At 40.0% G+C, this 15,449-nt stretch overlaps 1 protein-coding gene across 1 annotated transcript; it reads left to right on the top strand.

Moving 5' to 3' along the window:
• The first annotated feature begins 2,084 nt into the window (after positions 1 to 2,084).
• Positions 2,085 to 13,386, top strand: oaz2a (ornithine decarboxylase antizyme 2a). The gene is given in 6 exon segments (XM_015021413.1): positions 2,085 to 2,308; positions 9,565 to 9,631; positions 9,633 to 9,713; positions 11,978 to 12,150; positions 12,441 to 12,526; positions 13,242 to 13,386. Coding segments are annotated over 6 exon segments (648 nt in total). The 5' UTR covers positions 2,085 to 2,198; the 3' UTR covers positions 13,373 to 13,386.
• The last annotated feature ends 2,063 nt before the right edge of the window (positions 13,387 to 15,449 follow it).

Raw genomic sequence — 15,449 nt, 5'->3', positions numbered from 1 at the left:
GGCAAAAACGTTTCAGTAATTGGCGTGTTTCCATTAAGCAAATTCATAATTTCAATTTGCTCATTTCTACGATTAATGGAAATACAGCTACTGTTCACTCAGACAAAGGCACTCATGTTGAAGTTGCACACTGTTGTGAGTTAACTGTGAAGTGTGGCGAAATAAATACAGACAGACCTCTGTCCAGGGAAGAACGCATGCGGCACAGATTCGCTGCTTTCCTCTGTGGGTAATCAGAACCTGAGCCCAATCTCAGGTGAAAGCTGATCATCTTTGTTTTCAGGACAAACTGTCCTACACCCAAACTGCACAGCAGCAGCTGAAGGAGAAGCCATCTGAAAACCAAACCGTCTCTCGCGTTTCAACGCGTCGCCCTGACGAGGCTGAAAGCGGCGCAGGCCGGTGACCCGGCCGGCCGCCTCGGCCTGTCAGGGAGGACGAGGCGGTGAACATGTGAACGGCAGCAGACCTTTGGTCGCTCTTCACGAATTGATTTAATCAGCAGCAGCTCAAGTGGGACGTTAATGAGACTGACAGCAGGTTTAATGAGAGGCCTTATGGGGTCAGTGCAGATAAAAATATAAAGTTTTGAAATAATTCTTCTAACTTTCTGTTGTCCTAAAAAAAATTTAAAGTCTGAAAAGTTTTTTTTTTTGGAGTACATTTATATTCTACGATGGTGTACTAGAGCCACTGTTAAAAAAAAGAGTAAATTTTCCTTTTTTGCCACAAAACTCGAAAATTATTTAAATTGAGCTCAGAATTTATCTTTATTTTATTTTTTTAGAAAAAAAAAACAACAACAATGAAGTTTCTGAGTTTGAAAGGTCAAAAATCTGTTAGGAAAAACAAAAATTTTCAGGTTAATTTCAGAATTTTTTTTTAAAACTCACAACAAACAAGGAAATTTCTGAGCATGAAATTTTTAGAGTAAACTCAGAAATTTTTGAGAAACAACTCGGACATTTTGACTCTTGAAACTTTCATTTCCTGATGGTTTTCTCAAGATAAGTTAATTTCCCAATGAGTTTCTGAAGTGACCAAGTTAATCTCAACAATTGGTGTGTGTGTGTGTATCTGCGTGTGTGTGTGTGCGTGTGTGTGCGTGTGTGTGTGTGTGTGTGCGCTAAATCTCATTTAGTACACACACAAATCACATTGTGATCTCAAGATAACCATCAGGAAAATTTATATGCAGAAAACATCCACAACTCTTGGCTTAAGTTTAATACATCTTTAGCCTTAAATTACAAATTTTTCTGAAAGAACAAGTTCACATCTGATGTTTGACATTAGATTATCTCTAATTAACATTAGTAAAAATTATACATCCAAGGCATAATAATCACACACACCACCTATAATATTTAGTTTGTATGAAGCACAGTGCTTTAGTGTCAGTGTAGCATTCATTTTGCAAAACACATCCTGGGAGTGAAGCAGCCTAACAGCATGATGCTGCCACCACCATGCTCATCAATGTTCCAAATCTTAAAAGTCTCAATTTATCCTTCTTTCTTCTGTGTTCCCAAAGCTGGGGTCCAGAAAATAACCTACATACATAAAAATAGTGATAAGAAAGCCTATGCATTTTTTAAGTGCAACATACAAATAGACAGGATTTGAAAATAATAAATATATTGGTCAATAAATTTGCTGTTGATGCTGATTGTGTTGCCATTGTGCCACTTTTTTTATCTGACTCAGTAAAAGTACTTGCATGCTCAAGCAATAGTCAGGGTCACTAGCCTCTTCCATTTTTATTTTGTGGGCCAAAGGCTGAAACTGCTTGTAACTGCTTGTAAACTTTGCGATAAAACTCTCAGCAAAAAAAAAAAAACACACACAAACAAACTACCTCCCTATCATTTATTTATTCCTTGTTTTTTGCACAAATGATTAAAAAAAGAGGTAACTGTTGACACCAACTGTTTTGAGGCAGTTGAAACGAAATTAATCTTTTACTGTAAGTTTTGATTTCCTGGAAGCCAAAAAAAACCCCAACCAAACAACAACAACAACAAAAAAACAGCCCGAGCTGGATTACCCATGATGCCTTGCTGCAGCTTTAAAAGCCAGTGCTCCTGCGCTGCTCGCTAGACTGGACGAACAGCTGAGGGAAGTAAGGTGTGTTGTCCCTTCATGTAAACAAGCGACACCAACACTGAACTACCGACGGGGTTTGCTTCAACTTGCGGATGGTTAACTTATCTGTGGACTTCCTGCTGAACATTAGCCGTTCTGGTTGTCAAAAAGGACCTAAAGAGCCGAGTTTCCTCGAAGCTATCATGCTGAACACAGAGGAAAGGTAGGAAGTTGTTCGCTGTTTTTTTTTTTCTTCACTGAAATATGTGCCGATAGGTTAACCGCTGTTGGTGACTGTTTTTGACCGTGTCAACGCAGGGTTTTTTTTGTCGTATTTACTTCTAAGGAAACTATTAAATTGTTGAACTTGTTTGTTGCTCTCAAAGTAAACAGGCTAAAAATCGACAAATAGTTGGAGGCACTGTTCACAAAGAAGCTAGTTAAAGTCCGAGGAGGAAGGAACTCCTTTTTCTTTTTTTACAATTTCACCAACAGAAATGAATAGAAGTGGCGATCTAGTTTTTTAGTTTTCAGTTTGGTGTTTGGTCGAAAGAAAAAGCTCTGAACCAGATTGCAACGCTTTCTAGTTTTGTCTCAAGTTGTAGTAGTTTTAGGTGATTTATAAAATACAGCAGCAGCTTTCCTCGTTTCTCTCCCGTTTTACCCTGATGCCCAACTCTACGGTGGTTAACTTTTTCTAATTCATCAACTCATTTCTTAACACAACATGCATGTATATAAATGAGAAGAAAAAAAACTTTGTTACTGAAACTGGACCCCAAAAATCGAGTGACTTAGCAGCGTACCTACTAGAATTTTGTGGCCGATGTCGGATGTTTAAAAAAAAAAAAGAATTCCCGAAACTTTTAGCCGCTGCTTCAGATTGTAGCTCATTCAAAAATCTCTGCAAGAGACGTAAGAAGAAAAAGAACAGCATTGATAATTTCTTTGTAATCTTTCTGCTCTATGTGGTCAGAAGTTACTTTCAAATGAGTTAAAGACGAGTCACGGTGTGCAAAATTAGAAACAAAAAGACCAAATTAGATTTGACATTTTATATAGGCAGTATCCATTTGTAATTCCTTCCCACAAAAGAATTACTTGAGAAATTACAAAATTCGACCAGCATTCCCAAATTCTGAATGTTCCATGGGAGACGGAAGCTCAAAGCTCAAAAGGACGCGACAGATCTTTACTTCCTGTTATCTGCTGAAGTCTTGCGCTCTTAAGCTGTCGGTCTGAACAAACCGCAGGCATGTCATTGAAAGTATTCCCTCTTCTTTCATTGACTTATTTTGAAACATTACTGGTGCTGGAAAAAGGTGAAGGTGACCAAAACCTTTTCCTGGAATTAGCTGTTTAGAATGATGAGAAGCAGAACTTTTGTAGTTCACTGAATTGGGCTTTTGATTTGAAAGAAGAACATCTTTGTGGTGTATGGGAGGTTCAGACATGGATGTCTAAAATCACTGGTTCTGGCATTTTGTTACCGGACTTTGCACAAAGGTACTCCAGCAGTTGAAAGATGATATCCTCAACGTAATCTCGTGGGCAGACTGTAATCAAATTTGGTATAGGTTCAGACTTGTACCAGTCCTGCACTGTGGCTGAGTCATTTGTAGCAACATGACTCGTATCACTCAAACTCTGAGGTGTTATGCTTTAATGCGTGACTGCCTGTGTTTCCATTCACCATGCAATTTGACATTTTGAAATAAATTCATTCAATGAAAACACTGCAATTAAGAAAAAAAAACTCTCGTTAAAAGGTTTTGGTGCTTGGGTGAGATGGGTTTTTAGACCATCTCAGAATTGGTTTATTTTTGCAAAACTACCATGGAAACACTTTTTTCAGAAGTCACGTGATCAACAACTGGATGTTGCCACTGGCTCAAACCAACCGACAGCAAGTACTTGGAGAATCATGGCGCCGCATGACACTCCAACTCATGATGAATCTTGAGTTTGTTCATGAATTACCGGATGAATAAACTTATTCACATGTGATTTTTAATTGCATTTCTTATTTAATGGAGACGCCGCAATTGCAAAATTGCGTCTTTTCAACATTGGTGGAATACCGACAATGTTCTTTGTACATTTGTAATGGAAACCAGCTAGTGTTGCACAGCGTTTGTCTTTTTAATACGTTGGCTTGTAGCTCCTTTCAGTCATGGAAACAAATCCTTGTCAATTTAAGATGAATAAACACATTGAATTGTAGCCTGTTTTTTTTTTTCTGCACTCCAAGACAGGAGTCTTATTTTTGTCCTCTATGGGTCAATGTCCTGACCTGCAGTGAGGAGCGTGGAGAAGATAAATTGATGCTGCAACTATATTTGCTCCGCTGCTGTGACCCTGTCTGCTGAAGGCAGCTACTGGCCTACATCAGCTGGTTATATAACCCCGCTCTTTCTGACGGGTCACCTTTCAAACCATCACTGGAATGTGTGTGTTGAAGGGACCAGTGCTGGGGCTCGTCACACGCTGGGCAGGATAAATGTTCTGTCCTGGGCTACCTGAGTGCTAGTTGGTGTCCCTCTAATTCACTGGCAGATGGAGCGCCTCGGCCGTTGCCGGGAGATTCAGGATTGAATTTTCCATCAGGGCACATGGACGTCAACTGTGCCGAGCAGTTTCTGCTGACGTCTGACTCTGGAATCACCAGTCTTGAGATGTTAATCTGCGTGGTCGGAGATCAGTGTTCTGGATGCAGAATGCCGTCTTCCTCTGGAGAATCCTCTAATCACTTGGCTTTATAGTCAGAACTAGGAGTGGGAAATATGGAATTTTATTGTAATATATTATGGTGCTAATAAAGATGGGGAAAAAAAACTATTACATTTTTAGATGACTGTGACTGGATGACACGGCATTAACAGCACCACAAACACAAATATTGTTCTTGGAAAAACATCTTCAAGATTCAGCTTGTTTAAAAAAGATGCAATTTGTTTGACTAAACTGCGCACAGTAACTGGATTTAATCATATTTTTGAATTGACTGATATTTAAAGATGCTCTTGTGGAACAAACAATGGAGAGAATGGCAAAAATGACATTTCTAATCATATTGTCAGTTGTGGGGGTTTTATTACCATTAAATTGATCATGGCAGCAATTAATCAAAATTCTTATAAGAAATTTTTTACGATAAATACCCACCGCTATTCGGAACACTATGTTGAAACTCAAAATGTCCTTATTCATTTGACGGAGGCGGAGCACATAAATTAATGTTTCTGTAAATGTACTAGAATTGACTGTCTGGCCACTTTTTCATCTGTTGTCCCAGGACAACAGATGAAATTTATCTTGCTAAAGACAAAAAAACAAAGTTTATAGCAAAACAAGGTTAGCTTTACAATTTTGTCAAAAACAGTATAATTAATAAAAAGTACAAGAAGTCATTAAAATTTCTTTATTTTTTCTCAGTTTTTTTGTTGCGGCTTTGGTTGGACAACCACGCCCGTTTTAGTCCTGCTGTAACATGGAGTTGGTGGCGTTTCTCACCACAATATTCTTATTGAAACTCTCTGGTTGACGACTGAAACCATACAGCCAGCGCTTCTGTTTTGCTCCATCCAGTTTAACTTTGCTGGAGCTGTTACACAAAGAAAGATGGACAAATGCATCAAAAGCTGATAAAAGACAAATTCGAGTCAATTGTACAAAATGTTGAAGGGGTAGTAGTATGATTGTGTAGTTGAGTTCCAGATGATGGGGCATTTCAGTCGACTTGTTTGTGTCTGACCAGTCGAGCGCCGCCAAGGTGTGCCCAGGGGTCAGAGTCATGTGTTTTGACAGGAATACGTCCATCCATGCTCAGGTTTCACAGCACGTGTACCTTTCCTGTTTCTGTCTCTGTGTCTTTTCCGTCACGCTGCATGGGTCTCTGTCCGTGGAATGGAGAAGGTCCGCTTCAGTCTCTGTTTTCTTTCCTGTGTGCGCCACCTTTTGTCATTTGTGCTAAATCCAAAGCACCGTCCGGAAACGTCAAATTGTTTCTGTTTGCAAACCAGTCGACGTTCGGTCTCGTGCACCTAGGTCCTTCCCTTCCTCCAATGAACACGTCATTAATGTTTTGTCTTCGTGTTTGAACCCCATGCCCGGCTCTACACTGTCCGCCTCGCCATTCACACTCCGAAACGATCCGACTTTAATCAGAGCTCATAAAAAAATCTCTTCTTTAGGAAGAACAGCCCAGCAGTGGAGGCATCCGCCCCTCTCCCTCCTCCCCCCTTGCACAACGAGACTGTGACGCACTTGGCATCTCTCAGTCTCAACTCCCAACACACAGCTGATTAAATCCTCACTGGCATATTAATGCAGCTTGTGAATGTGCTTGGCCTTCACAACGGTACAGCCTGTAGCTCCATAAGTCAGACTTGAATATGTAACCCACATTCCGTTTTTAGAGTCTCGCACTGAGTGCGGCGGGGCGGCGGCTGATGTCTGCAGCCGCTATAGGAGGGTGGGGATGGGTTCCTAAGAGTGTGACAGAAATGTCAGAGGACGACGAGAGTTTTGCCTTTCAAAACAACCTGGCATTTCCATCAAGGACGGTCTCCGTCCCTGAAAGTGAAGATGGAACCGGAGAAGTAGGTCTGGACATCTTGGCGAGCTCTTGGGTGGCTTCATCCATCTGAGTTGTGCCTCTTGTCACTGGTGTCCCTGATATCAGTTTGGCTGTTGAGATGTAGAGGAATGCCTCATGGCGCACTCTAATACCCCTTGACCTTTGTTGTTTTAGTTGGTGGCATGTATTATGCAAAGTGGAAGTATGACTTGCTATTATATTCAACCCCCTTTATTCTAACGCCCCTAAACAAACAGCCGGAGCAACAGTGGAACGGATTGATGTCATGGTGCATTCATGCATTCTAAAGACCCGAGTCAAAGTCCAGACATGAATACAATTGACAATATGTGGCAATGTTTTAAAAGATGAGCTTGTAAAGCTAACCTTGTTTTGCTATAAACTCTGGATGTCTGTAGAGAGGCCTCTACAGACATCCAGATGTGGTTTTATGAAGTTCTGGTTTTGTAGACGTGAGTCATAATTCACACCACACCGAACGTTCCTGGAAACAAAAATAAAAAAATTTAATTTGGTCACATTCCAATGAAATACACAGAAATTGGAGTTTGTAGCTTGATAAAATATGAAAATGTTTTCTATTTTCGATTCTATTAAAAACTGAAAATATATGCTGTCTATTCTCAGCAATTAAAAAGGGATCAAAGTCAGCCCTAATTTGAAAGCCTCGTTTTTCCATTGCACACTCTGCTGGTTTGTGCTGTTCAGGTCGTCCAGGTTACCAACCCGGTCGGCGGGGGAGACTGAGGCCACGCCTCCTTTCCTCAGTCTCACAGAAAGTAGAGATGCTCCTCTCTGGAACGTGACTTGGAAAGTGAGACGCAGAATAGAGTCAGGCGGCTTGTTGCTGACAGAGTTTGTGTTGAACGATTACAGTTTAATCCACAACATGCAGAGCATCTGTGATGATGCAGTGAAGATGCCACGGCCCGGCTGCTTCCAGCCACCGTCTGAAACTCAAAACGCGGAGGTGTTCCCAAAAGGCCCACAAAGCTATTTACAGAGGTGTTTACAGATCAGGCGCTCGTTTCTGATACGTGCCTCCCAGCGCATGCACGGGCCATTTGGACCTCTTTGAAATGCAGTCATAATAAATCCTAGTCTTTCATGTCTACCAGGCTCCTTATAAACAAACAATCTGAGAGAGCAAGAGTCGGTGGACTGAAACCCGCGACAAAAAAATTAAGCGATTTGTGTACATTACATCATTGTTTGCAAAAAAATGTTCTGTAATTGGTTGGGTAAGAACTACTTGAAACTATGTACAAGACATAACCCTGAACTTTAGACATGTAAGCTACTTTTAATGGAGAAATCTTGGATTTGGGTAAAATGTTGCTTTTTTTGAACTGTCAAAACGTAGTAAGTAAGAAATAAAACTTTCTTTAAAATTTAATTGACAGAATAAGACTTTGCAAATCAGAAGATGGTATTCCTCTTGGGACAGGTTTTTCCTGTTTGGTCTTATACTTGGTAGTTATCTCGCATCATCTAAGGTCATATTCACAAATGGCTGTCTTTATAAAAACAAATATTTCCCTCAAATTGTTTACACACACACACACACACACACACACACAGACACAGGATCACTTTCAGAAAAGATTTTGTCCACATGAACCTACACAAATCCACCCCTTGGTGTTGTTTTAAACATACCAAACCCATAGGGGGCAGTGTAGAGCAAAGCTAAAATCTAGGTCAGCCAATCGGAGTGCTTCAAAAACAACCACGATTTCCTTTTGGGGATAAAACATGGCACTGCAGGGTTTATTTGAACTACTTTTAAATGGTGTGTTAGAATATCAAGTTAATAAAACACATGACTGGTAATTGGGAATCATAAAGAACTATTGCTGTATTATTTGTTGCAGGCTGTAATGCCTGATTCTCAGTTGTCCCATTTACACATGCAAACACAAATACAGCATTTTCTCAAATCTACAGTTTGGTCTGAGATTTTACAAATATTCATTTTTAGTGATATTAAACCAAGTTTTCATACGGATGGGAGACCAAAATGCATAAATGTATATTTGTTGTCCCAGATGTCCAGTTATGTCTGAACTGAGACATAAAGTGGAAACTTGTTTCCTTCAGCGTTGTAGGTTATTAGAGTTGTAAAACATCACTATTTTCTAAGAAGTGCTGCTCATACCAGTTTAACAGAAAGTTGGAGCAAAATATTTGCTTCCTCTTGTAATCAAATAGTTATTATGCGTTTTGTTTGTGATTATTAGTCTGTATCTTGACAATATATTATTGACCAACATATTCCAGAAGTCACAGTGAAGAATAAACCACAAAAAGTATTCCAGCTTTGACGGCCGCGTTATCAGTGGCCATCTTGAAAGACGTCCACTGTCTTTTATCGCCTGATGGAGATGTGGGTGATTAAACCACTGAAGTTCAGGAAGCATGTTGAAGAAAACAAAGAACAGCAAATATCATCATTGCAATATTTGTCATTTTCATATTTTCCCACAAATAAAAATAAATGCCTTCAGAAAAAAGGGAAGTAGTTGTTTCACTGTTTGAAAATTCAACTAAACTGAGCTGCTGTGTCAGGCTCCAACACTTCAAGTCCATCATTTTTTGGGGACAGAAACTTCTCACAGTGCTAAAGTTAACATCCATTTTGTAGCTTCTTATTCGCACTAGAGGTATTTCAATGTACTATGATTAATCCTCAGTTTTTCTTTTTACTGCTGTTGTGGTTTTAGCTCGGAGCTTTAGCATGTGACTGGTTTTTTCTTCTGTTGTGATACTACAATCTACTTAATGTAAAGGCTTTGCTTGGAACCAAGTCATCGTCCATAGCTTTGTGAGACAGCTGAGACAGGAAGTGGTTCATCTGCGTCTTGTGTTTTCTTTTGCAGTTCCTGGTTATCGGGGGCCTTGAAGCCCAGCTCTATCCCTCAGGCTCCAGGGCCTCTGTGGTGCTCCTGATGCCCCTCACCCACAGCTGAAGATCCCGGGTGGGCGAGGGACGGTCAGGGATCACTCTCACTCCGTGCTAATACACAAGGTGAGGCAACTAGAATGAACGATTTCATCTTTAAAGAGCCACTATCATGTAAAATTAACTATTTTATTTTTTTTTTTAGCTTTACATCATGTTATTATTCCCTCATCAAAAACATACCTGGAGAGTTGCCTTAATTCTTTCATGCATATTTGAGAAATCCTTTAATCTCCCATGGCAACCATTCAGCTGTGCAAAACGCTTAGTTGGACCTAGCCCCACCTTCAAGGCGCAGCTCCTCCTCTGAGCTCCAGATTCGGCTCCTCTAGACTAGCCAGCAGCAATTAGCAAACATGTCGTGGAGCTGTGTGAGCTCATTATATGAACTACTTCTCAATAAAACGCTGGTACAGTGTTGTTAAAGGGTTAATAGAGGAGCCATGTTGTGACGACTTCCTGGAGGTGGAGTTTCAGAAAAAGGTTTTTAAAGAGACAGAAGCCCAGTTTCAATGCATTTAAATCAGGAATTAAATTTTTTTTCAAGTCATATTTGATATATATTTACATAATTTTTATAACTGAAGGCAACATTATTTGTCTTTCTATAAAATGTCACTATGCGCCTGGAAAACGCATAATACCGCCCCTTTAATGCCAACTTACAGCTTCTTAGCATATCTGACCTGAATAAACATCCAACAAAGAGAAGCTCATTATTACTATTGTTTCCTACATACATCTAAACGACAGATGTCTGTATGGACTTTAATGTTTCTCTACCAACTACACAGTTTTGCACGTGCTTTTCTGATCCACTTCAAGCTCTTCAGGTGATGATCGTTATAATTGTGCTGAGTGCATTATCCGTCAGAGGCTTTCATAACTCGCTGCACTCAACACATATTAGTAATGAGCTTTACTCTCATTTTTATTTATTTTTTTAGCTTAAAAAAGAATCTGCATCATCCCAGGATTTAATGCCTCACTCACCTGGTTTCATTTGAACACAGTTGGATTTTACAAAAGGAAGCAATTTTTATTTCATTCTGATTAAAACAAACGACTGATTGCTCAGCGAGCGAACGGCGTGTTGGTCTGAAGCTGCATCCTGACATGTGACCAGCTAGCCTGTGGAGGATTAGAGGTTTAGGATCAGACTCTTCATTACCATCCTCATCCGCCGGTGAGCGTGCCGCCCTTTCTGCCCCGACGGGCTCGGGACACAAAGATCTGAATCTGTGTTATCCAAGGCAGACCTCACACTCTGACAGGTTTTTTTTTTTTTCTAGTTTTATGTCTGTTTCTTTACATAAAGAAGGCAGAAGTGGTCTCCTATCCCGCATAATTGTCGTTATAAATTTCAAAACTGCTGATAAGGCACTCTTGTGCTTCATTTAAAAATATCACGACTACTTCCTCTTTGACATTGAAATGACTTGTCTCTATTGGTCCATAACTTGATCTTGAATCTTGAAGCTCCCAGAGTTGTCTGGGCTTAAAATATAGAAACTAGGACTGAGCAATAAAATCTCCCGTTTGTATTTCATACTAGATTTGAAAATACTTTCCAAAAGTGGCTGTTATTTCAATCTGAGAGTCATACGACGCAGCGTTAGGGCCAGGCAATAAGTTTTGTTTAATTATGAGAAAATTGTCACTTGCAGAAAAAGACACAATTATACCCGAAAAAACATCTTAAAATAACGAGAAAAATGTTGTTTTAACCAGAAAAAAGTTCGGCTATCAGGATCTGACTCAACTAACTCTTTCGAAATAGTCGTTTACACAATCATTTCAAACTCCCACCACTGATAACTAGATGTTGATGTGTCAAAGGATTATCATCTGGAAAACTGATATCAAAGTGTAACGTCACAAGATTCTCAACTTTTCTCATTTAATTTTTTTTGTCATTTTTCATGTTTGAGTTCCTATAAAATTAATACTCTACCCCTCTAGTATTCTGACTTCAGTCTGGTAACATGACTTCATTCTCCTAATTAAAAATAAAGATTCCTGGCCCTACGATTGTGTGGCAGAGTTGACCTGAATTCAAAGCGCCAACAAACAGAAGCTGTCAAGCAAGATGGTCGCCCTTGCTGTGCTGACATCACTCTGAACTGTGGAAACCCAAGGAGAGCACTGGTGTTTAAACAAATCGATTAAACTGATAATTGATGTTATCGACTGATCAAAAAAATATAATCAACAGAAACGCTCCATTAGTGACGGTTGAAGCCCCCCATGCCAGTTTCTTTGTCGTTCTTAATCTGCATCAGAAGGTTTGGACTCTGAACCCATCTGCTTGCTGTTTCCCCCCCTGGCAGGATGACAGGTTGACTGTGACGCAGGCCTCCCCAGTCGGCGGGAGACCCTCTCTTCTCCGCTTCCACTACCATCTGACTGAGCGCCGTTCGGCCTTCTGGGACACGGCGCTCTCAGGGGACAGCCTCTTTTTGGAGATCCCAGCAGGTTCGCTGGCCGACGGGAGCAAAGAGGGGTACGTTTGAGAGCGTCCTGGGGAATGCTGTGAATTGGGGTTCTATTTGCAAAATGCTTTGATGGGAGTGGTTTCAGAAATGACTCCTGGCAGGTAGCGTTGTGTTTCCTGGCTGTGTGTGTAGCTGTAACCCAATCCTGCTGCCCGCTCTGCTGCTGCCCTGCATTATGTAAAATTGCATCGCTTATGTAAAAAGAAGAGGGGAGGGATAAAGGAGGGGGGAACGACTTTATGCGTCTTCACTGTCCATCTTTTCCTCGCTCTCCAACTTCTTATGCTTCTGTCTCCAGGCTGACCGCGCTGCTGGAGTTTGCCGAGGAGAAGCTGAAGGTTAACTACGTCTTCCTGTGGTTCCACAAAAACAGAGAGGATCGAAGTAAGAAGCTCCCGTCATTTCAGAATGGTTATCATTTATTTTAGAGGCCGGCACAAAGGAAGGCACAGCGAAGAAACAATTAGTCGACTTTTGAAATAGTCACCAACTAATTTAGTCATTGATTAATCGTTTGCTCAAGTGTTCAGACTCTTTAAAAAAAAAAAAAGGCTTTTTGCTGAAAGAACACAGTCAGAGCAGCGATTAAGCTAAAACTACAAAAAACATTTATACGTTTTGCATTTAAGATGAACACCTTTCCTTTTCTATAAGTACTTCTCAAGTGTTGCCTTCACCTGGAACAAATTTTGTAAAGGGAAAAAAAATGAACTGATATTTAGTCAGTTAATTGTAAAATTACTCAACTACAATATAGTTTGGCTGCATGTGAATCCTTTGTTCTTTTTTTTAAATAATTTTTAGGATGTAATATTTTTAGTACACGCTATAATGTAATAAAAACATTATTTAAAAAGAGGATTTTTTTTTACTTATGTATTTCTAATATTGTATAAAATAAAATTTAGTGGTTACACAAATATTCTGCAGAATGTGCCCAATTTTTTTTTATTCGATTAATCGTCAAAAATAATCGATTTGCAGCTGATTAGAAGGAAAAGGAACACATTTCTACTAACATCCATTAGATTTAGCGAGTTTTTCCCAGTATGGGTGGTTTCCATGGCGACACTAAGCCTGATATCATTTCCCCCTCCAGTGGTCATCATCAAGACTTTCCACTACATGGGCTTCGAGATGGTGAAGCCGGGCAACCCCATAGTACCAGCCCGACCCGATCTGGCCTTCATGGCTTACTCTCTGGACAACAGCAGCTCGGATGAAGAGTGACCCTCACCTCCCTCGCCCACACCACACCCTCCCCCTCCCCCTCACTCCCTCTCTACACCCCTACTCCTCCCAGTCTTCAGCCTTCCCTCTGACAGCAGTCGCGCCGGGTGGAGGGGTCTCTGTGATGCCGCTGCTTTTCTCCCTGAAGACATCCGCAGATTGGATTAGCTGGGAGGGCTGCAGCTTGAACTAAGTCGTCACATTTAATTTGGCCTTTTTTTCCCCCTCCTTCCTCCTTCCTCCTCCTCACTTCTTCAGTCATTTTCTCTCCACGGACGAAAGGAGGAAATAAACAACTTGCTCCGAAGTTTCAGCATATCCACTCGTCTGACGGCTTCAACCGTTTTTTCTAAGAGACTTTGGTGTGTCTTTCAGTGCTGTACACGATGCAAGCTACGATGCTAGGGGGTTTAAATGTGTATGGTTGATTTATAAATATATATATATATATATATTTTTTTTTTTCTTCGCTTAATAATCTGTTACATTGAACATGTAAGCACACACTGACGGTTCCTTTTGACTTTCTGCGATATGTCGAGGCATCATTCCAGCGCGTGTCCCTGGCTCTAGCTTTTTGAAAGCATTTATTTTATTTTATTTTTTTGCTTCTTTTAAAATTTCACAAACGATCCCATCTGAGACTGAACCCACCTCACCCCCATCACAGGACGAACCTTAAAGCTTTATCGATACGGCAGGTGCCTAAAGAGGAGAGTGCAATTTATTATTATTATTATTCTAAACTTATGAGTCTTATTAAAAAGAATGTAAAATATTCAGCCCATGCATATTCAGACCTATGTTTTAAATAAGCTGTTCTTATGATCATATATGCAAATACAGGGGGGACGAAAAAAATAGCACTGTAGCAAACCCACCGAGAATTTTAATTTTAATTTTTTCAGCATTTTTCTGTCTCAACTAAACACCAAAGAATTGTCTGTCGTTGATGCTAACCAAATGCAAGCTAATGCTAACCTCATGTTGTATGTTGGGCAAAGTTAGCCTACATTCCCCCCAAACTGCACCGCCTGCGCCTCACCTTCCCTTCCACTGGCTCGGCTCTTAACCGCTACTGATTTGAGCCCTGACTGTAAGCTGTTACAGGTTAATACATGAAGTCTATCAGAGGTTTATTTTTTATCAGTATGAACATTTTCTCTGCTGTTTTTTTTTCTTTTTGTGATTGTGCAGGGATTTACCTTTCTATTTTTGTTCTTAGTTAAACAGTTAGCAGCCATTAAGTGACTATCCACACTTCTCAGATTTTTGTCTTTTGTGCGGAGGGTGTTTCAATAAAGGTTAACAAAGGCCATGTGTGTGGTTTTTACTTGGATGTTCGTAAAGATGCAGCTTTGAGATGTTTGAATGTGAAGAAATATAATTTTGTGTGATTTTTATCTGACGGACCATTTTAAAAGCAGTAAACGATTGTCAAGTAGAAAGTTTCTGCATAATTTTTTTTTAATTTAGCTACCTGAATAAAATCAACTAAGGGGAAAAAAACTGTCACCTAATCAGAAAAGCCCTCAACATACCGTGAGACATGGTGATGGCAGTATTATGCTGTGAGGATTTTGTTTTTCCAAATGAAACAAATTAATTTCAACATCTGAATGAGCTGGTAAAAGAACCTTGAAAGCTTGCATCAGTAATTGCAACGTATGGCAGTTTACAAAGTATTTGAATCTGAAAACAAAAATATGCCACACTTTTCAGATTTTTGTGATATTTTGTTTGGTTTTGTCTTTCTTGCTTGTGTTGGCCTGTTGCCAAACCTTCCAATGAAATTCAGTGAAGATTGGTGAGAGGTTTTCCGTAACGTTGCAAGGCACTCAAATCGTCCCCACTGATTCACGGTGTCCGCACATCCTTAAGAAGTCTTTAAATTTATATGTCTAAAATTTAAAACAAAACTTGTGAAATTTCAAAATCCAATTTGGCCTTAAATATGTTTATCATAGGTCTTACATTCTAGACTTGGATTTATTTCATTGTCGTTGCACAAAGACACAACGGTGAATTTGGCAACAAAATGAAATTAAACATCAATTTTGTGATGGGACTTTTTAAT

Source organism: Poecilia latipinna, unplaced genomic scaffold (genome assembly GCF_001443285.1).
Source record: "Poecilia latipinna isolate Pla-1442-1.1 unplaced genomic scaffold, P_latipinna-1.0 Scaffold2777, whole genome shotgun sequence".
Taxonomy (NCBI): Eukaryota; Metazoa; Chordata; class Actinopteri; order Cyprinodontiformes; family Poeciliidae; genus Poecilia; species Poecilia latipinna.
The sequence above is the reverse complement of the archived record's forward strand: the minus strand, read 5'-3'. Positions and strand labels throughout refer to the sequence as shown.